The sequence below is a fragment of the Aythya ferina genome, assembly GCF_964211825.1.
Source record: "Aythya ferina genome assembly, chromosome: 9".
NCBI classification, from domain to species: Eukaryota; Metazoa; Chordata; class Aves; order Anseriformes; family Anatidae; genus Aythya; species Aythya ferina.
Window position 1 is genome coordinate 5532219 of NC_140305.1, and position 23397 is coordinate 5555615.

Genomic DNA, 23397 nt, shown 5'->3' on the forward strand with positions numbered 1-23397 from the left:
GATCACAGACGGTGTGAAAGAAAGTGATGACGACGTGTCAAGATATTTACTTTCATATTTTGCCTGATATTTTTAACAGCCATAAACCAGTGATGTAAATTATTTTTTCTAAGCAAAGATTAATGAATAGTGCATCGTGTTTTAACAGTTGCAGCGACAAGTATGAGTTTCTGTTATCTTTTTCCTAATTATGGCTTCCTTGCACCCAGGAAGTTAGAATAACAAGACTATGAACAAAAGAAGAAAAATTACACTGATAAGTGGCAGTCAGGTTATTTTTATTAAGATTTAATGTTAGAGCTTCATCAAATTTAAAAGAAACCTTTCAGCTTTGTTAACTTAAGGAGAACATAAAGCCTTTGGTTGAAGTCATATATTGACATACAATATACAGGATTAAAGAGCAGTATTTGATATTAAAAATCTCAATACCAGACAACATATGTAGTAATTTATGTCCTTTGTATAATCACTTAATATTAAAATGTTGCAAAACTACTAAAGCATCAGGTTTAACATTTACATTAATATACTGTTAGCCTAGTATATTTTCACTCAAGTTTTCAGAATGAGAAATATATTGTACTAAGATTTTTTTCTCTTGACTTTACTTGCATTATAGAAAAATAAAGTATATCCCAGTTAATATATTTTATACCAATTCAACTAATAATTTGCAATTAAAAACAAATACTATATTTATTCCTAAACTGCTTTTATTTTTTCTTTTGGTCTTTCCACTAGCTAGCACAAACTTTCTTTAGGGTGAAAGAGACAAATGTGAGGAGTAAGACATCAGTACATTTCTCCTCAAATACAAATAAAGAGCAAAAAATACACAAAAAGTTTAAATATTGGCAGCATCGATTCCTCTGTTATACTGCTCCCTACTACTCTTTAGAATGTGAGGGGTTTATTTGGCACAGTAACTTAATTTACTTCGGTTTTGTTTGTTATAAAAGCAGTTCTTTTACTCCAGAAGTAGCAGGTAAATCAAACAGTAAGCAATTGCTAATAAATGCAGTTACACTAAGAATGGTACTCCATCCTTACACGTCATTCTCTGAAAAGTCTACCAGAAAACTTTTGTCCATTTCTGAATGGATGTCAAAAGACTGGAAATAAATCATGAACAATACATCTTCCCTGTGTTCCTCCCACCTCAATATGAATCATAATTTGATATATGAAACACAATAGAAGCCTTACCTCTTTCATTAAGACTGTTTAGCACTGCTCTTTCAAGCTGTTCTTCCTCTGTAAGCCCACCCGTATAATCATAGTAGTTCCTTGGTGTTGTGTATTGATACTCTGGATATCTATAATAATAATCTGTAAAATGAAAAGGAAAATAAACTGATGATATTCAGTGGAAGGGGAGGAAGCCAGACATTATCTTCGTTATCTTTCTTCCACAAATTTGTTTAATTTGGGAGAGAAAAAAAATAGGATTTATGATATGCCATGAATCAAAATATATTTTTGTAATTTGCAATGCCAGACTACAGTAACAGGAGAACAATAATAACAAGCAAGATGCATCAAACACCTCCATCTTTTATCAGTTATAAATAAGTAACATAGAACTACCATTATTTAAAATTTCAAACAAATTGAAAGATGGTTTTCATCATCTCCTTTTAATATTTAAATGTCGTTACTAGGACACCTTATCTATGTCACTGAAACGGCAACCACACCACAGGTTTGCTTCAGGCTTTTTTCCACCTTTGTCTCGTTTCACCCTAGTGGCCATAAACAGTATGTACCACTGTCATCCTACATTCAAGTAATGTTTGAAACTAGAATACACATGGATGAAGACTGCATTTTTTGTAGGGAAATAGGCAATTGGTTTGTGCTACATCTGCTCTAAACAAACTAACAAAACCAAAACACACTGCAGATCTCATCTAATGCCACAGCCACTGTATGTTGCCTCTGCTAATGACCACCAAGCATTTCTGACCACTTACAAAGTCTGTCAAAACAAGCATGAACAAGCCATCATCCACCCAAATCCTTTTGGGATTTAAAAGAAAAGAAAACAACTTGGCAAGAGACTTGAATCTCTTCTTTTAACACAACCTAAACCTGAACGCAGAAAATCTCTGCTGAGTTAAACTAAGGAGAGAAGTGCCATTTTTCTATTCCTCTTTAGTATTGTCAGTATATAAAACTTTGGATATTTAACTTCTCTTCTAGACACCTGGACAGTAGATTTTGAAGAATCAAAGTACAGAAACACAGCCAGTTTCTCCAAGTGATAGAAAACTTATACAAGATTTTCCAAATGAAAAAAATAATGAAAATATTTGTGTGACAAGTACAGCATGCCATTCTTTTTATCTTCAGATTAACACAAGATTATTATTGATGTTGATATCTCAATAGTTATATAGATTTAACGTATAACTTTCCTGTGGAGTTTCTGTGATTAATACCAAGCACACACTACACAGTGAGGACATATATAATTTTATATCCGTGTGTGTGTATGGATGCAAATGCACATTATACATGGACACACAAAGAAGTAATTTTACCCATTTAAAAATTCTTCCTTTTTGGAACATACAACAACTAACATTGGCAGAAATTTTCACACAACTGCATTGAAGACTTGGTATTATCCTCCTGTGACATGAACTTCTGCCATTTCTCAAGTTATTTGCTATTCCTCTGGCTAGAAAGAGATAAATACATAATTTCAAATCTGTATGAATTAGTCATATTGTTAACAACCTTTAAAAAAGCCTTTCAGTCATACTGGCTATATTTAAGAGACAGTTCTGCAGAAAAAAATAAAATCAACTGCAGGATACCTTTTAGCTGATATAGATACATATTCCAGATGCGATCTTTATATATTCCTCTCATTCCCCTCTGCATTATGCTAATCTGAATGAACGTTGGTTTATTGGTCTATTTTCTGGAGGCTTCAAAACAGCGTGCATGAAGACTATAAAAATCATGGTGCTATCTGATGAAAAAGGATGTCATTAAGTTTGCTCTATTGTAAATTTTGTGTGTGATGTTTTACACTGTCTTCAAGATGTAAGTGCTGACAAAGCTGCAATCTTTTATTTTACAAAGAGAAACAATTTAGTAATATTGACATGTTAAAGGTGTTCCTATTAATCAAAATAAGCATCCCTATACTTTATTCATGAACTGCATTTAGAGAAAACCTAATTCAGTCACCAAACGCTAAATGCGTTAAAAATCACACTTGAAATCTTCATTTTCCTTGTAAAGCTGTTTTTCTGTACTGGTTTATAAAATCTGTTATTATCTATTTACATGTATTATTTATTTAATTGGTATTTGAAGTCAGAAAGTAATAAATCACCAATACCAGAAAATGAAAAATTAATATACTGCACATGCATCATTAGCATACAATTCTAGAAAGTTTTCTTAATTCACAGACAGCAAAATCCATTACTATATCATACAACAAGCAAAAGGTTAACCCTTCCATGAAGACTCCTATGAATAGGTGAAAGAAAATTATGATATATATTTAATACGTTCATTCCCTGTGTATATATACATCTTTTATAATTACAATTATAAATCAATTCAGAGTATTGAATTTACTACAAAAAATGATTTACATCTAAAGCCAAGCATGCAAGATAGGATAATTTGTGTTAACCGTGCTCCTTTATCTCCCTTTCATCCACACCAAACCAAAGCAACACCATGGTTTCTTTGGGGACTGCCCTAGACATGCAACACAAAACAAGTTTATTTTTCATCAGTGTACCAGATCTTTTTCTCTGGTGCTGTGTCATTATTAATCATTCTAAATATACTACATGAAATATCTTCACTTCTCTGTGATTAGGGAGACCTGGAAAAGAAGTAAAGGGCAGTTTGGAATCTGCTCCTATTCCACAAAAGTTGTCTTCGACACCCACCCACACGCTGAGCAGCTGGTGTTTATAGAGTGGATGCAACAGATTACAGAGTTTAAATGTCAAGTGCAAATTCTTATCCTCATTAGCAAATCAAATTCCTTTTTCTGATACAATTTCTTAAATTTCCACATGCTACTCTATTGGCATACTGAAGGAAGATTTGGTTGTTACGAACGTGCAACAGAGCAATGCAACAGAACAGTAACTGCAGCTCAGCAAACATCTGTAACTGGCCCGAGACTGCCAGCTGGAAACAGGTAGCTCACACTCCCTTTGTGGTCTAGATCCTAGAAAGGAATGGGTAAGTTGACCAAATCAGGGCAGATCTACCAATGTTTAAAAGGACGCTTCTGGTAGACAATTTCCTCCTTGCTGCAAGCTCTGCAAAAGGGATGGTATTGGCCCAGGGTAGCATTTTATGAAGTCATACCCTTAATTTAAGGCTTAAAGACTCTTGTATAAAACACATCCAACACGGTTCCCCAGGTAGGAAAAGACAAAGCCAGAAAAATTGTTTTTTATTAGCAAGTGCACAAATAGGCAGAATACTTGGTAGGTTTTCTATTATTAGCAAAAACGATATCCATATTTGTAAAGCTGAAAATGAGCTGAAATAAGCTTTTAGGTAAGTGGGTGACAGCATTTACCTGAATAACCTGAGTAGTAGTCTCTTGGCCTGTCAGGATCAGTGAATGAAGTAACAGCACCTAAATATAAGAACAATGCATGCTCTATTAGAATAAAATAATCATAGTCTCTCTTTAAAACACAGAATCAAATTTAAGCAACATAGCCAAGTAGACTAGAAAAATGCAAACCAACCTATGTTCTCCAGAACTTATAATGAATAATTTTTGCACTGTGATTGTACAGTGGTAAAAATGGGTTAATGCACAGAGACCTTAGAATTGGAAGAACGCTGCATTGTTTGTGCTCTGCTGACAAAAATCACCTGTTTAATGGAAAATCCCTTCCTCCACTCTTTAGTCACACAGCAACCTTCACGGAAGCAGGATCTCCACAGCATGTGCCACTAACAGTACCATGGCTCTTATCCCAGAATCACAGAACAATTCTGTTTGGAAGGGACCTCAGGAGGCCCAAAGCCCACTCAAAGCAGGGTCAGCTATGATATCAGACCAGTTTATTTAGTCAGGGTTTTAATTCTGCCAGGTCTTGAAAACATCCAAGGATGGAGACTGCAGAATTTCCCTCTGCAACCTAATCCAATGCTCAACAGTCCTAATAGTCATGATGCCACAGAACGAGAAAATATTAACTTTTAAGTAAGTGAGTTTACTCAAGTAGGGTAGGAACTCTGATGCTTCGGTCTTTATTTTTCCACTTAAAACTGCTTTCCACTTAAGCATATATGACAGGCTAACACCAAAATGGGATAAAACCTCCCATGAGAATGCAAACATCTGACCAAGTAATTTTTCACTGTACAAACACCACATCCATGGTCAACTTAATGGCACAGTCATAAATAAGGTGCCCAACTTAAGTAATCAGACAAAAAGTATTCTGACAACCACGCCCAGCACAACTGTCGTAACAGGGCTTAGGTTTCTAATTAACACACTGAAGTTTAAGGGCATGTTCATATGAAAGTTTGTAGGGCTATATTGAAAATTGTTTGTCTGACGACGTCTAAAGATTCTACCTTTAAAAAATTACTTCTACAATATGAAAAGCCATATCATCTCACTACTGGAAAGCCTGGGGAATCTTGCAACAATTTCTCAAGCATCCCACAATCTTTTTTTGAAATTTAGCAGCTTCCACATGAATGGATATAAGCAACAGAAACCCGCCATAGAAACACACTGTGTTCTGACATACATCTACAGCTTCATGATTCCATTTAAAATGACATTTCCATTGGCATCTTACATGAAAGATTTTACTTTAAATATGTATTTTATAAACATGGCACCTGAAAGGCACCTTTAACACAGGTAAGAACAAGTAAAGACAAAGTGCTTCTGCATTCAGTTTATCAGTGTATCTTTAATCCCCTAAAAACTGCTGGAATTGCCTCCATGTCTGCAAATATATAAGGTTTACTGAATTTTTAAGACTAAAAGTGGCTCATGCAGATTTTACAAACCAAACCAAATTATATACCTGCACAGGCTTTCATGATCTTTTTCAGAGGTCCCATGGTGTACATCAGGCCAACAAGAATCCCTGCCAGATGCCCAGCAAAAGAAGTCCTAAAAAAAATGATAATAATAATCTTGTGAGTGATGGAAAGAAAGATTTATTTTTTTTTTCGGTAGGAATCCTTTAGGGGAAGTGCAAAGTTTGCTGTAACCTAGGAAGTCCCTGAGTAACTAAGCATAGAAGAGTGACTTCCTTGCACAGACCCAGGACAATACAAACATGTATTAATTTCTGCTCTGACCTACCCAGTCTGATTTCTAATATTAGCTATTAGTGTTAACTACTGATTAAACCCACATGTGCAGTTTGCAAAAAAAAAATTTTTAAACCTTATTCATTTTGAGGAAAAGCTCCAAGCAAACCTCACTCCCAGCTGTGCCTGAGAAGTGTGGCCACAACAAATTAAAGACTGAGCTATAAAGTTAATCATGTAGTTTAATACAGTGCTCCTTACAAGAGTTATTTATTTTCCTCATTTCATGATTTATAAAAGTATCCTACACAATCAATTTGAACTAAGCAACATCAATTTGAACCAAAGTGCCAAGTTTTCTTTCTTCATGAATACCCTAGAAGTGGTGGGTATATACAGTTAAAGAAAAGCATGTAACAAATATCCTGAAAAAGCCAGAAGCTAATTGGAGAGATCCCTTGAGTTGCTTGTTTAGCAGATAGAATATTGGTTCCCTAAAAGCATTTAAACTTAAGTCTTATTGAGGTAGTAAACTAGTTTTAATTCACATGGAACTTAAATCCACAGAATTGCACCAAAATGTCCTGGTAGGATCTACCAAAATTATTTCAAGTGAAAGCATGAATACAGTACTTTACTACTGTAATATCAATACAACCCCACTGTGAGTTTATCTTAACCATAACTGCATACCTGTTGCAACATGTTTGTAAAACAGTGCTTTCAAAAGTAAAAGAACAATGAGTGAAATACTGAAACCCAATTTTTTGTTTCTAAATTTATCAACAATTGCTTTTAAAAACTTGTCACTGCCTATTTTTATATGGAATGAAAAGACTTGAGAAATGAATGAAAAATCTTGAGAAATCACCAACATGGAAGCATAATATCATGGAAGCATTTAATATCTTCATCGATGATCTGGACGAGGGCATCGAGTGCACCCTCAGTAAGTTCGCAGATGACACCAAGCTATGCACGTGTGTCGATCTGCTTGAGGGTAGGAAAGCTCTGCAGGAGGATCTGGATAGGCTGCACCGATGGGCTGAGGTCAACTGCATGAAGTTCAACAAGGCCAAGTGCCGGGTCCTGCACCTGGGGCGCAATAACCCCAAGCAGAGCTACAGGCTGGGAGATGAGTGTTTGGAGAGCTGCCAGGCAGAGAAGGACCTGGGAGTGATGGTGGATAGTCGGCTGAATATGAGCCAGCAGTGTGCTCAGGTGGCAAAGAAAGCCAACGGCATCCTGGCTTGTATCAGAAACAGCGTGACCAGCAGGGCTAGGGAGGTGATCGTCCCCCTGTACTCAGCTCTGGTGAGGCCGCACCTCGAGTACTGTGTTCAGTTTTGGGCCCCTCGCTACAAGAAGGACATCGAGGTGCTTGAGCGGGTGCAGAGAAGGGCGACGAAGCTGGTGAGGGGCCTGGAGAACAAGTCCTACGAGGAGCGGCTGAGGGAGCTGGGCTTGTTCAGCCTGGAGAAGAGGAGGCTCAGGGGCGACCTTATCGCTCTCTATAGGTACCTCAAGGGAGGCTGTAGCGAGGTGGGGGTTGGTCTGTTCTCCCACGTGCCTGGTGACAGGACGAGGGGGAATGGGCTGAAGTTGCGCCAGGGGAGTTTTAGGTTAGGTGTTATGAAGAACTTCTTCACTGAAAGGGTTGTGAGGCACTGGAACAGGCTGCCCAGGGAAGTGGTGGAGTCACCATCCCTGGAAGTCTTCAAAAGACGTTTAGATGTAGAGCTTAGGGAAATGGTTTAGTGGGGACTGTTAGCGTTAGGTCAGAGGTTGGACTCGATGACCTTGAGGTCTCTTCCAACCTAGAAAATTCTGAAATTCTGAAATAAATGTAGGATAAATGAGGAAATTTGCTTCAAGTGTCACCATGAATATTGTGATTTGATAAATTCATAAACTAATTTTCAGCACTCAAATTAGGAGTTTAGTGAAAAATTCATAACATATCTGTTTTGAATTTGCCGAAGCCACTTTTTTTTTTTTTTTTAAGAAAAAACATTTCCTGAAATACACGATTATAAATAAATCAGCCCACTATATTTATAGTGGCTGTCCAAACAACAAATACCACTGTATCTTTTTTTCCCCCCTTTCCCTTTATAAAGCAGAAAAGTAACTTCTGTCTGAAGTAAAAATAGATTTAAACATACATTTCACATTCTGGTCAAAAATCCAAAACAGATATCGTAATGATACCATATGCACTCGTGATGGTAAAACTTCCAGACACCACTAGTAGAAGTGAGAGAAAGCATGTGCCACTAGAGGGAGATAAAGATCAGATTTAAATTCACTCCTTTGCCACCTACTAAACCACAAACTTGAGTTCTGCTACACAGAGTTGCAACTCTCCCACAAGCAAGCAGTAGCATAAATGTTGCTGTAAAAATGTATAGGTAAGAGGTAGTTAGCAAAATTAGGGATTTATAAATGAACTTATTTTCCAAACAGTTTTTTCTGGAAGAGATTTTCCAAATTAGCAAACACATATCCCTGACATGGAGAATGCCTGTATGCAAAAAACGTTACATACTTCAAGATGCCTTACACCAGAAAACAGCAACATGCAATCGATTCACCTATATTACTGGCAGTGTTTTAAACAAATTTTATGCTTATCTAAGCACAACACTGTTCCACGAAGCCCAGAATCAAAGTCTTTGCTTGCAACACAGTGAAGATGCGTATTTATACAGTATGTACAATCAGAAACCTTCAACTTTCAAAAGTCTTTCAGGGGATAAATTCCACTTCATGTCTACTGAACAATGATTAGGCACCTAGTACACTAACCTAATACTTGTTTTATTATATTCAAGGAGAATGCACTAATAATTAAGATGTTTAAACAGCTTGTCCTAAAGCAAAAATGGTATCAGGTACACTGTCACACATACACACTACCACTGACATAACAAAGTAAGTATATTTGGTAAACCAAACCTTCATATATCTTGTCGTACAATTTGTGTGGCAAACACAAACACACAACTTGTAGTTACTTAGGAAAAGCAATTATGTACCATAAAGACAGAAACCCTTATATTAGGGAAATGCTTAACGGTTCATCCACGTTAAGCAAACATCACTTCTTACAACAATATCTCAGAACATATTATATTCTAATTTACTCTAATGGTGACTTAATATTTTTTTTTTCTAATGTGTAATCTATAGTATGAAAAAGATCTGTATAGGCATTTCCTAAATGTAACAACTAAAAAACATAGACACTATGCAATTTTACAAAGAAAACCAGTTATTCTATTAAAAACTTCAAGCTCATGATAGAATTTTTTTTTTTTTTATTTTTTAAATTTTTATTAAAAGCTCACAATGGAAGTGATAGGACAATGGGAATGGTTTTAAACTAAAAGAGGGGAGATTTAGATTAGATGTTAGGAGGAAACTCTTCACTCAGAGGGTGGTGAGACACTGGCACAGGTTGCCCAGAGGAGCTGCGGGTGCCCCATCCCTGGAGGTGCCCAAGGCCAGGCTGGATGGGGCTGGGGGCAGCCTGGGCTGGTGGGCCATGGGCATAGGGGTTGGATCCAGGTGATCTTTAAGGTCGCTTCGCAACACAAGCCACTCTATGCAAACAAATGAAATAACAAGTTAAACATACAGCTAAATTCTGAAGTAGTCAGACTGTCTTTTGCAGATGTTTTGAGGATAGGTTAGGTTTTGGAAGACTGGAAGGGCATTTCTATACTCAAGTAAGTAACATCAAAAGCAGAAAACAGCTATGTCACGAAGAAGTCAGTCAAACCCCCCACGTTCCCTCCTTTGACAGGGCACCAAGGCTCCCAAGGAAGGGAGAAACATCAGATGCCAGGCTGTAAGAATGAAGCACTGTCTCATGGCATTTCTCTCGAGGAGGGTTTTTCATACACTTTGAGCAGAAAGACTACACTAAGCAGATACATATCTGGCCAAAAAACCCGGCTCAATGCTTATCAGTGATTCATTATCAAACTAAGGATATGAACCAAGTGGATTTCCACGAGAGTCTATACTAAGTATTGTTTGCAAATGACAACAAGCTGAGAGAAGCTACACGAGTGACAGGAGATGGCATTATAATTTAAAGCAACCTTGACACAGTGACAAAGCATTAGGATGTAATTCAAAGACAGGCATGAAGTTCTGAACACGTCCCAGAAATCAGCTATCCGAGCAGACTGGAGGGGACTGGCTAGTGGGAGAGCTGCAGGAGAGCAGCCGGCACATGCAGCGAGCCACACAACAAAGCAGGGCTCAGCAGGCCACACTGCTACGGGAAACAAGGATTTCACTGCGAACACACAGACAGGAGCGCTGCCTGAAAGCAAAATGAAGTAAAACTTCCCACTCTATTCAACAGTGGTAGGTCTCAGCTGGAAAATTAAGCCAAACGCAACAGAACCAAGAAGCCTACGGCTTCTGGGAAAAGACTGAAGGAACCACTATTACTTAGCCCATTGACTAAACCTCTCATGGATACAACATATTTAAAAAACGCAAAAGAGCCAGAAATAGGAATGAACAAACTCTGCACCTTCCCAACCCATAGAGTAAGTGGTAACAAACACGTTGCAGCAAGAGGCTTGAGGACACCAGAGCGGCAGAGCCTGGAGGGACCTGTCCTCGCACCCAGAGGGGCAGAGGCCTCCCAAACCCCGCTGGGTTCGGGCCCACTGCCCAGGCTTAGCAAGGGAAAATGTGAGGCTGCCAAGCCCCTGCAAAGATCTGTTTGGTATAGTGGTGATCTTGGGAAGCACATTATACTAAATGCTGATGAGTATTAACATTTATGGTTATAAAAGTATGTGTGTATAGAGATACATGCTTGTCCTTTTGCAGTTATTGCTCAAAGCATTCATTCTGATATCAGGTTCATTCAGATCCCCTATAATGTTTCTTATTTAATGAAAATATGTAGACTGGAATTATTCAATATAAGTAAACTGGATAAAATAACTTTCACACATGCAATTAATGTTCTTCTAACCGCATGCCTTACCCAAAGTGGATATTCCTGTTTCCAATGAACTCAAATATAATTGAACCATTAATTCCTGATAATACTTCAGTGTCAATGTCAACCTTCTTGACATTTTACAGTGAATTTTAATTTCCAGTAGACTGGCTTTTCAAAAAATTTGCATAATGGATTTCTGGCCTACGAGACTGTATGAGTTTTATCTGCTGACATTAAAGCTAATAGCAAAACTACAACTGTTTCTACAAAGCAGGACAACATGCAAGTTTTCAAATTAAATGTCATTTTAGCTGAAGTGAACAAATATAGTTTATAGAACAGCACAAAAGTTGTGTGAAACTCTTGTCCAATCACATTACTAAGGCTCCTTTCACTTGTATGATAAACTCCACTCAAATCTAATCCAGAAAATTGAGGTTACTTCTGTTTTCTGCTTTTTGTATATTGTGAAATAATCCTGTATATAGTTAAAAACCCTAGAAGCCATAGAGCAACTTCCATTATCAAATTCCAAAATAGTATTTTTACATTATTTGTAATAATAGCAATATCTTGACTTGAATGTATATTTTTCTAAGTTGACTGTTATTAGACTGTTGGACTAATAAATGTTCTTCTGATTGCAACAAGATAAACTACTGCCTTTTCTCCTGCTGAAAAACTGACAGAATTATTGCTTATGGTATAACTTATAGTTTGCATAATGCAAACTGAACTTCGAGTGGGAATAAAAACAGGATTCTTGACTTTTTAAATTGCATGCTTATTTCCTAAATGTCAATGAGCTTTATCAATATTAAATAATGTTCTCTCTGGTATAAAGAAATTCAAATGATGTCTCATCTAATTTTTGTTTGAAAATGTAGATCTCCCCAGAGATCTTATTTCAACCATTCACTTCATACCAATGATAATTATGCAATATGTCTAAATACCGTTTCCTGAAGAAATCTGCCATCAAGCTGATGCGCACATTACTTGAACAAAATCTTCTAAACAGAATTAACTAGACTTTTCATTTGACTGTGTAGTTTCCATGAAAATTGCTATCATTACAGGAAAGCCATTTGAACAAGATTTACGCTTCATCTATCTGATTCTGATCAGATGTTTACAAGCATCTCCCGGTATTATTTTTATATGAATAATGTTCCAGTATTCTTATACTGAATTCAAATCAACTCCTTGCTGCTACTGCATTTGTCCTGACTTATTCCAATTCTGTGGTGACAGTCACCCAGCAGCACACATGAAAGAAGAGAACAAAAACCTACACCTGTATTACTTCATTTCTCCAATTTCCACCTAACAACAAACCCAAAAGGCTGGTAGGAATCACCATTTAAGTACCCTAGTCTATCACAGGACAAAGCCATTTATTTAGCAACAAAAGTTTGTCTTTAGTTTAGCCACTGTCACAGTCTTCCATGACAAGAACTTACTTCCATCATGTCCACTGATGCTCTGCTAGGAGGCATATAATCACTAAACAAATAAACAAGTAAGGTAAGTGACATAGTACAAGAATCTAGGCTGGCTTTATCTTTGAAAAATAATGAATTTCTTGAAACAATAGGATGAAATCCATGTGTTTATACACACAATTCATTTCCATATTAACTCAACCACATAGTCACATGCACATTACAATTTATTGCCTCTGCTTCTAAATTTAATCTTGCTTAGAAAGAAGGGCATGTAGTCAATTTACCAGTGCTAAGCAACCTATCTGAATGCAAATTAAACCAAATTAAATGATTGCATAAGTATAAGACAACTTGTTTTACACAACCGTGTACACGAAAACACTGCTGCTTCTTTAACTGGAAGTTGGAAATTTGTTACTAATTTTGTAATAAATTGGGAACATAATATAGGAAAGTAAAAGCTGTTTGACAAACCAAAACAACAGAAAATGGTTTTCACCATATAATGCCACTCCCAACATCCCCCCATTTTTTTTTAAGCCCTCTTTTTCCAGAGGAACAGTTCTCATCAATAAAAAAGTTCAACAGTAAATCTAACTGATAACCAGTGAAGACTCAGTGATATCCTTAGGCATTAAACAAGCAATTAAAAAGGCAGACTAAATAGGAAAATAAATACATTGAGAAGATTTCACGAGGTTAAAAATGTCAGAGCAATGCAAGATATTTTTACTGACAAGAGAGGCCACACCAGGGGTAAAGCTGAGAGGTATACAAGTGAAATGAAAAAAAGTAGAATGCAAAACCAGATTTTTCAGAATGTTCCTCTATTTTCAAATATACGTAGATGTTCTGGTTTTTAATGCAAAGCTCATTATTCCTATTACGTTTACCTCTTTTGACTGTGATTTGCTTTGAGAGTGAGCTCTTTTGGATCCTTGAACCCATACAAATTAAGCAACTAATATTCACTGCTGATTCATAATGCGTTACAACTGATTTCAATTGTCAGCCATGAATGTTTGTGACAGCGATCTGCATCTCTGTTCGCAGGATGAAGACTTGTCCCTGTGCTATTGGTCTTTAACTGGGGTAGTTGGGTAGTTCTCAGTTTGCTAGGTCACCTAATTTTTTGAGATTAAACACTCTAATAAGCATCTTAAATTGCCAAAAATAATCTGTAAAACTAGCTCAGATCAACACTGTCAATATAGATTATTTAGAAATAGTCACGTATCCCATGGTTAGGTTATTTTACTGAAAGTGCATGTGCCTTTTCCTTGACCATCAACATTTCACACCTTCCCTCCAATAGTTCACAATACCTTCTAAACACGGTACTCCAGTTTCTCATTTTGAAACGTGGTCAAAAGGTGTTACAGAAAGAAGCATAGTGTAGCCCCAGTGCACAATTTGGGTATCAGATAACTACTCTTACTTCATAAAACATTTCAAACTACTTCTGAAAACCCAAATCTCTTCTACTAACTTCAAAGAATTGAATGCACTTACCCTGGGGAAATTAAATGAATAGCCACCAGCTCCACCCAACAGGCGTATTTGCTGGATATCTGCAATCCAAGGACACTGCTGACTCTTCCTGGATTGTAATGGTTGTTAAGAACTTTCAAAGCAAACAAGACTCCTGCGAACAAAAACAAATCACATCAAGAGAGAAGTATGCGTGCCCAAAAAAATGAACAGTGACTTAACTACCAAAATGAATTAACTACTGAAACTGCAATACCATGCAGGTTCACAGCACCAGGAAGCAATACTGTTGCATGCCAGAACAACAGCTCTAAGCTGTTTTGTCAGTGATAATTTTCAGTCACTTAAGAAAAAAAGTATTAAAAATTTACATATGACAGCCAATTTGAAGTTGTTTTTGTTTTTTAAATGCACCTATTTACTGTAGTTATTAAAGTAATCAAAACAATAGAAACAAAAAGTTCTAGTTATAATAATGGACAAAATTATTGAACTCAAACGAGTTGAAAAAAGCCATGACTGAAAACAAGACAAATGCATTTGTGAAGCTCAACAGTAAGCTCAAAAATTCAGAATTAATGGAAAAAAAATCTTACATATGCTCCAGATCACTTGTTTCTGAAAAGAAAAATTAGATAAATCACCTTTAAACACAACAATTTCTAATTGACTCCCACTGCTCTATCATGCAAGTAAGAGCTGATGTGATCGAATTAATTCACATAATTTATCAGAACATCCAACATTTTTTTGAAAAAGTTACTCTGGAGAGAAATCTAACACAATTGCCTGAAAAATCCATAGAATTGAGAAGTAAAATACTTTAATATGGAAAAGATAACCGAGTTGGACACGAATTCAGATACGCTAAATAAAGAAAACATGAAAAAGGTTCTCCCCCTCCTAAAACTACAGAAAACATGAAATGGCAAAACTCCTCTAACCAGTGATGTAAATATTCTTATTTTAGGAACAAATTTAAAAAGAAACGCTTTTATGCATGCACGCACACGCATACTATTTGCTGCTGATAAAACTGGACCTGGTTCAGAAACTATAAATTTACTCAAGGGGAGAAATATTCGATAGCAGTACATAGCTCAGGAGTTGCCTCTATCCAATTCACCCTTGACTCACCAGAATCCTCTGTGCACAGCTTCAATTCATTTTATTTTATTTAAGGCTTAAGCACCTATTGGAAGGGCCTATGCCTGCTGTATTGTCATGTTCCTACTAGGGGGACAAGGACCTGGCCTATTTTATCCAGCTGCAAAAGAAGTAAATAAATAATCCAGTCATCCTAAAACTCCAAGAGCCCAGATTGCCAGGCTGACCCTTTTGACAAGCAGGGCCCAAGGAATTCAGGACACCCAGCTGGAGGCCCAGGTCAGCAAGGCACACGGCCAGACACACGCATGGATACAGCATCGCTATGCCAGGGACAAGGCCGAGGGTCTAAGCTTAAAAGCAGCTGCCAGGCAAAAGCTTCTCAGCTCTTTTCCCACCAGCTTGAGATGGCTCGCAGTGTCCCATATCAAAGCTGTCCTTGAGCAAGGCAGCCAGATCCCCTAGACAGAGGAAGAGGTTGTGCTCAGGGCCGTTACAGCCATGACAGAGGCCAGTACTAGAACCGGGCCTGCCTTGTTACCAAAAGGTGGGTGACCAGGGAGTACTGAAGCTCCAAATGAGCAACTACCAGGATGTTTCAGCCTAGTGCCGCCCTGAGTACCACAGGGAAACCTAAAAAGCATCAACACCTTCCTCGGAGATAGAATTAAATGGCAAACCCCCCTTTTCTAAGTCCCAATGGCATCAAGGAAAAACCCTCTATGTACCTAGGAGAGCAGTGCTACTACTCCCCTTCACTTCAGACTTTATTAAAGGAATTCATCAACTTGAAACTCTGACTTCCCAAATAAGAAGATGTGACCTGGAAGATGACTACAAGCAGCTGCTTGATTGTTTCTAGCAGAAAAATTAAGACAGGCATGAACTGTTTACAATTTGAAGCTAAAGGCCTGACTTATAGTGCACAGCTCACACCAGCAAAGATGCTCAGAAATAACAGTCATGCAATGGGCTTTTCTAGAGCCAACTAACAAGCATCATGAACATCAGCAAACAAGAAGTTCCAGACTTTGGCTAGTCAGTGACACTGAACACCAGCTGGAACCATGATTCTGCAGAGGTCATCATATTTGTCATGTTTTTGGGTAAAGACTGTGCTGGTCATACAAGCATGTACTCAAACACACCGTGTACATCCCCAGAGCACATGCTTTAAATAAGAAAGGATTACTTGAGTGGCATAACATATGTGTGCATACGGCTGGACACGTGTCCATCTGCTACATTCAAAAATATTGCTAGTACCTATAAATGTTCATTTTCACATATTTAAATTGGACCAACTTACCTGAGAAACCCACGGCACAATTCATTTCATACGAAGGATCATTCAGAATTTTCACAAGCATGAATTCCAGCGCCATATAAACAACTCCAATCAGCACTGAAAACACGGCAATTATATAAGCAAACCACACACTCTTAAGCTTTCTTTCCAACATTATCCCCTTCCAGAGCATGGAAATCATGTTATAATACAAATGCCAATCATCTGCATGGTGGACAGGAGAAAGCAGTAAGCGTTGCCAGTTCTGTCTGTAGAAGCCTTCGTTGACACTGATACATACTTCATGCAGCGGTCTCACAGGATTCAGAAATAAAAAAATATTCAGCACAAGCACTGCAAGGGTAACAGAAGGAATGTTCTGAAGTCCAACTTGAGAAATTTGATAAAGCAGCAAAAGCAGTCCAGCATTGACTCTTCCCTGTCTTCGTTGCATTATCACTTCTTACTCAAATGCAAAGTTGATTCTGATTTGTAGACTTTTGTTCAAATCCAAGACCATACACGTTTGGGAAATTCTGAAAGAGAAAAACAACTTTATTATAATACAGAAACAGGGGTGTTTTCAAGCTCAATGCAGTTAAGAAAACATAAATTCTTCAATTTCATCAGCTGAGACACCTCTTAATCAGAAAAAAAATCAAGTGAGAAAAAAAAAGTCACAATTTTTAAACCAGTGTAAGAAAAATAAAATGCATTTATACAGTTAACCCAGACAAGCATTATGACAAAAAGGAATCTGCAACCTCCCTCCAGTGGCACTGGACAGACTATTTCATCTACAAAATTCCTGGGTGTGCTAGACATCTTTTCGTTACTACCTTGATTCACTTATAATCTCTAAACTTTCAGGCAGGAAACTGGTAAAAAATAAATAAATAAATAAATAATAATAATAATAAAAAAAAAATCTCTAGAGAGCCTCAATTTTCAGGCCTCCCATCTTTGCTACATGTGTAATTTTTTTCATGACTTAATCCCAACTTTTATAAATATTCAGCACAAGCTCTGAATCAAAATTAAAAGTTACCATTTCAAAGAGTAACACAGACACGGCTACATATCCTAACAGTAAGCTCTGAAAATTGTTCTTGTTTTTGTAGTCTAGAACTCCAACTAGGGGGTACCTGCGCTGGGAGAACACAGAACAAACGGGCACAGAGACTGTGCTGTGGGCCTGCCTACAGATGAAAGGAGTGACAAGAAATTTCGAGTAGGTTCTCAGGGCCGGCCAAACTTGGCCAGCACTATTTTTACTTCTCAAAACTCTCCAGAAGGGCACAACAAGGTGGCCAGACTTCTCCACTTATAGGATGCCAGTTCTTTGCTCAACTATTAAAGATTCACAATTCATTACTCAAAACTAAGCGGAGCCAGCAAAATACAGTTATTCTTCCAAACTTCCCCATCAGGTTTCCGATGAAACTTCCTGAATATCCTGATACACATCTTAGCATCCCATTCACTTCCTTCTCCATTATATGCTAAAATAGTTCAAATAAACTATCAATATACTTATTTATTTTGGTTAAATTCCTTTCCAACTCATCAACTCAAACACTTCCTCTGTAAGGATTTTTATTTTGGATAAACCAACACCTCATTCTTCTGGAGAACGGCAGAAAAAAACGACACCTGTATAAGGGGGAAAAGGCCAACAGCTCCCAATGCAAAGTTTAACATCCCACATTATTCCTAGTGGGATTTACTAAAATTGGCTTTTTTTACAGACAGCTGCTATGTCTGCAAACATTTTTCTCTAGGCATTCAGAGCATCATTAATAAACTGAGAGGGAAATCACCTCTGATTTCTGTCATCCTATAATAGCAAAAGGAATACAAAGCCTGCACAGGGTTGAACATCTGAAAAGATTGTCTCCAGCCCAGCCTATCTCCTCTACCTCAACGTAAACAAAAGCAGTACATGCTTCCACAGCAGTTCACCCAGTACAGTTACATCAAATAATTGATCAAATTAAGTTTAAGTCACTCCAGCCTCTGGATTTCTCTTCAAATTGCATTTGTGTGTAGCATAGCACTTTAAGAGAAGAAAAAAATGCTGGCATTCTCAAAGCCAGCGCAGTAGAACAGAATGCAAATAAACTTATTTGTTACAATGAGAGGAAATTCACTGCATTTTTTCCCATGGTCTAATCTGCGAGATGCTCCACAATGCCTAAGCCCTGTCCAAAGCAGAGTGGAAACAGCAGAAACCCACTCCGGGCCAGGCTTCCCGAGCACATAACCAAACCACACTGGTACCTTCAGAAACTGGTTTCAAATCCTCCTCGTTAACTACAGAGACCACAGCTGCAGTCCCTACAAAGTCCAAATGAGCTAAGGCCTCTTAAAATGTAAATCAGTTGTTGTAGAGGATAATCAACATTGTCAGCTGTTGTTTTTTAATGTCGATGTTGTAAGCAAAGCCCTTAGCTAATCAGAAGCTTTAATTAATGTCATCCTCTCTTTCTGTATGACATGCCAGGTGTACCAACCCTCCAAAATCTTCTTGCATTCATCTGCCCAACCCTCTGACTTCTCTTTTACCACTGCCACAGCGGCATTTTCCTCACCCCAGAACGGCTGACAAAAACTGTTGAATGTAAAAGTCAACGTGGCTTCAGCACAAGTTCTGTGGAAACCCCAGAGCGCTGCCGTCCCGCATTGTTCACACCGCCAAGTAATTCACACTCTTGCTTTTTAAAGGCTTTCCCCCCTTTTGATGGTCCCAGCATTCACACTTCTAACACACGTGCACCCAGGAAGAGCAGCCTGCACGCAGCACGGCTCAGGGCACGGGCTGCTCCACGATGACAGCTGTGCTGGGTATTACAAATCGCTCCTGTTACTGGGGGCACAAACATAAGCCAAGACACCCCATGCATTTGATTATAAAGGACAAATACATAAAGAAAGAAAAACTAGTTATTTCAGAGCCTTCTGGAATGCAACTCACTTAAAATCTACAGAGCTTTCAACTGCTTGAACATTCTTCCTCAGCCTCTACTTTGTTTATTAAAAGCCTAACGAAGACTCAAAACAATGAAGCATTTATTCCTTTTCTTTTGAAAACATGCCACCCACTTCAAAATGTACAAATTTCCAGAACAGACTTGAAATGGACATTTGTCTTGCGTTGAGACTGCCACGTGTCTGCATTTTTGTCACCTACTCAAGATAAATGTCCGAACTAAACATTCTTGGAATGTATTTGTTTGTTTTGTACTAACCAAGTGCAATGCATTTCAGCTATTATTTTTACTGTGACAAACCCCCTTGCTTGCTTGGCACCCCTACAATATTGCAGCCTCATATTACTGAAAAATCATGTAATAAAATACATATTTTAGTAAATACCAGTTAAAATGAAATGTTACACGGTCTCTTCCTTCAACTATAGTTTGAAGTTAGAGGAAAAGAATCTCCTTACAGCCTTGTTCCCCCCAGAACAGACAGAACTGTAGATGCTCTAGCCTGAAGTTTTCATTTGTATTTATGTGAAACAAAACCCAGCCCACTGTGCTTCTCCTCCAAAATCACAATGTGATATAGGCCTAGGTTTTATGAATTGACAAAAAAGTGCGACCTGTCTTTTCATACAGAGGGTGGATACAACTGTGACCTACAGATTTTGCTTTTACCTGCATGGCACATGCTGACCTTAAGAAGCCCTGCCAGCTTCTCTCCAGAACCACTGGGCTCTTCTTGCCTTCCAAAACTCATTTGTAAGGAGGAACCTCAATACTGTGGAACCTCCACTGACAGAAAAAAATGCCAGTGTTAATGCTTTTGTTTGGCTTGGGAGTCTGATTTTGAAGTGAACCTCTCCATTGCTCCCTCTGGTTTCACTTGTTCTCTGCAGTGGGCACGAACTGTTTGGTCTCTTTTCAGGTTGAGCCAAACCAGGACACGTGCTCTAGGAAGGAACCCAGGGCATTCCAGAAAAAAGTGGGCCTTCTGCTTCCAGGTACAGACTGCAGCTTGTCCAAAGTAACAAAACAGAACAAAACAAAACAACATCAAAAACATACACACACACATCAGGGTGAAAGGGGCAAAGGTCAGATCCTGAGCAGAACCTGCTCCTCACTACCTGTAAGCTCAACAGACCCATAGTACTTGCCTATGAAGACGCAGTCTCGGGGTACAAAATCTTACCCAAGCAAAGAACAAAACAGAGGAAGTAGCAGTGGTTTTAAGGCAAAAGGAGAGTCCTACAATGGAAGCACAAGCAAACTGCAAACACTTACTATTGTCCTCAAATTTTGACAGGAACAGAAGGCAGAATAAACAGAAAAGCAAATCAGTGCAAGCAAAACCTCAGCAATCTGAAACACAAAAAAGCAGCCCGATGATATTTAATATGTATGCAAGCAGAAGGACAACCACGGTCGGTCAGTTACAATAAGCTTTCAAATATATAGTCAATTACATAGTTCAGAGCAAAAAGCAAGCTTCTGATGTAGATACAGAGGTAATTAATTTATAGAGAATAACTTCTAGATTAATAAAATGGGCCTTTAAAGGCCATAAGGTGCTTCCATTCACAAAATACTGAACTTGAAACTGAAAAACAGACAGCATGACAGATCAGAAAACGTCAAAATAATTCAGGAACTACCTTGCTGATAGGAAATAACACGAAGTGAAATATTAACATAAAATGACTGCATTAAAGGCTATGTCTACCACAAAGCTCATTCCTTCTTGATCTTTCAGCCTCTCCATTACCTCTCAAAGGCAGCCACTGCGGAAATGGATACTTTGCTCACGTGCCTCAAAACTAAGGCGTTATCTGTGGTGAAAAGTATTTACCGGTCATACACATACTGGTCATATTCACTGCCTCCTCCTCTGGAGACAAAGGTCACATCACTTTTCAGGATGCAATATAAATAATCTCCCCAAACGGAACAACCTAATGCTGTCTTAGGTCTATCCCTCTCATGAGTCTATCCCTATGGATATATACACATACACACATGCACACCCCCTTTTCACGGATGTAGCTTAGTTTAGTCACTAATTGTAGTTTTAGCTTTCCATCAAAAAGAGTAGTTTGGGCTTATCTAAGTTTATGTAACAGAAATTCTGCTGCCATTTCAGTGCAAAGCAGACAAAAAAGCAGGATCCTTTATAGATTTTTAAAGTTTATATTTTGCGAGTCTACATTTTAGTAACTCTCCTTAGAAATTAAGTTCATTAGCAATTACTGTTTTCTTTTATTGGAAAAGCCTGTTCAAGATTCAAACAGAGGCCACACAACAGCCATGAGCCACCACTGGTTTCATTGCTTTGGAATCCTAAAATGGAGACAGCCCTATACCTCTAAATTTATATGACACATATAATCAAACAGATAAAAAAGAAAAAGTCAATAGAGCGTTTCTTTCTTTGAAAGGTCAGCTCTTTTTGAACCTCTGTGGTCAGTTGGTCAGAATTACTTGCTATTATAATGCCATTTTGCGGGGGAGACAATGGGCATATTAAGCTCCTTCCCAGTTTTGTGGGAACAAAGTGACACAAAAAGATTTGACAAACATTCTTACTACCCCCGTCTCATAACAGATAACAAATAACTACTTCTCAAAATGCTAGGATACACCTGAACATATATAAATTAAGTTAGAGAAATAACATCATCATATACAGCTGTATCACTCTGCTGGTGGTGAGGGGGTGTCAGCTGTGAACAGATACACACTCATCAAAACAAAGGGGATTCAGATTAGGGCACAGCTAGATTTTTAACTTCGTGGATGTTTAATTACTTTAAATAGGGTCAGGATGTTTTTGGATTTGACCGTAATCTTTATACAGATATAATAAAAAAAACGGTGCAGTCAGAGCAGACGCGCAGCCTCCCCTGCTCAGCTCAAGAACTTGGAAACGACCCGTGCTTCCCTGACTACTCCGGAAGGCCCTGGCGAGCTTCGTGCTTTGTTTTTATCGCTTCAGCAGCCATCTGCCTGCAGTTCGAGCCCCAGAGCACGAAGCCGGCCTCGTGATGGCAGCGCCGCAGCCGAGCGCCCAGCAACGCGCCCGTGCCACTGCCCGCCCCTGCGCCCCTCAGCACACGCCCATCGCTTGGCGGGCTCTTTGTGGTTGTTTTTGAGATCTTTCAGAACAGGGGAACGTCGTTCTGGTTAAAAAAAAAATGGGAGAAATGCAAACAACGCCCCGGCTGCTTTCCCGCAGCCCGTAAAGGCGCTGCCCGAGGGGGCGAGCCGACAGCCCCCGCTCCCTGAGGCTCCTCGCACGGCCCCCGAGCGGGCACTGAGGAAGAGGAGAAGGAAGAAAAAGCACAAGGAGAGGAAGAGGAGGAAGATGAGGAGACAGAGGAGGAAGAGGGGGAGGGAGAGGAGGCAGAGCCGCGCCCCCCGCCCCCCACCCGCGGCCCGGCCCCGCCCCCCCGTCCCCTCCCCTCCACTCACGCTCCCCGCGCAGCCCCGGCCCCGCTCCCGGCCCCGCCGCCGCCCCACGTGACCCGGCCGCCACTCGGCGCGCAGGGATCCGGGTTCGAGACCCGCCCCCGGCGCTCCGCCTCAGCCGCGCCTGCGCGTTGAGGCGGAGCGGGGCGCGGCGCCTCAGAGCGGGGGTGGGAAGATGGCGGCCGCGCGCTGCTGGCGGCGCTCGGTGCAGGCACAGCGCGCTGAGGGCGGCGGCTGGTTGAGGCGGGGGGGCGTAGGGCCCGTGGGCCCCGCATTTCGCCTGTAGGGAGGCTTTGAATTGTGTCAGTACAATAAATCGTGCGAAAATGCCGCCTACTGGTACTTCATCCA

General features: G+C 39.1%; 1 protein-coding gene across 8 annotated transcripts in view; it reads right to left on the reverse strand.

Annotated features, from left to right (window-relative positions):
- The window catches only part of RHBDD1 (rhomboid domain containing 1), a 37003-nt gene extending 13925 nt beyond the window's left edge, over positions 1 to 23078 (reverse strand). The window contains exons 1-8 of one of the 8 annotated variants that reach the window (XM_084529915.1): positions 22516 to 22952; positions 21347 to 21410; positions 20866 to 20943; positions 16619 to 17133; positions 14224 to 14356; positions 6057 to 6145; positions 4574 to 4633; positions 1210 to 1332 (exon numbers count right to left, since the gene is read on the reverse strand). In XM_084529915.1, the coding sequence (XP_084386041.1) occupies positions 1210 to 1332; positions 4574 to 4633; positions 6057 to 6145; positions 14224 to 14356; positions 16619 to 17051 (838 nt within the window). In that variant the 5' untranslated portion in view covers positions 17052 to 17133; positions 20866 to 20943; positions 21347 to 21410; positions 22516 to 22952. The other 7 variants (XM_084529921.1, XM_084529914.1, XM_084529917.1 and 4 more) reach the window with 7 other exon arrangements.
- Positions 23079 to 23397: the final 319 nt, after the last annotated feature.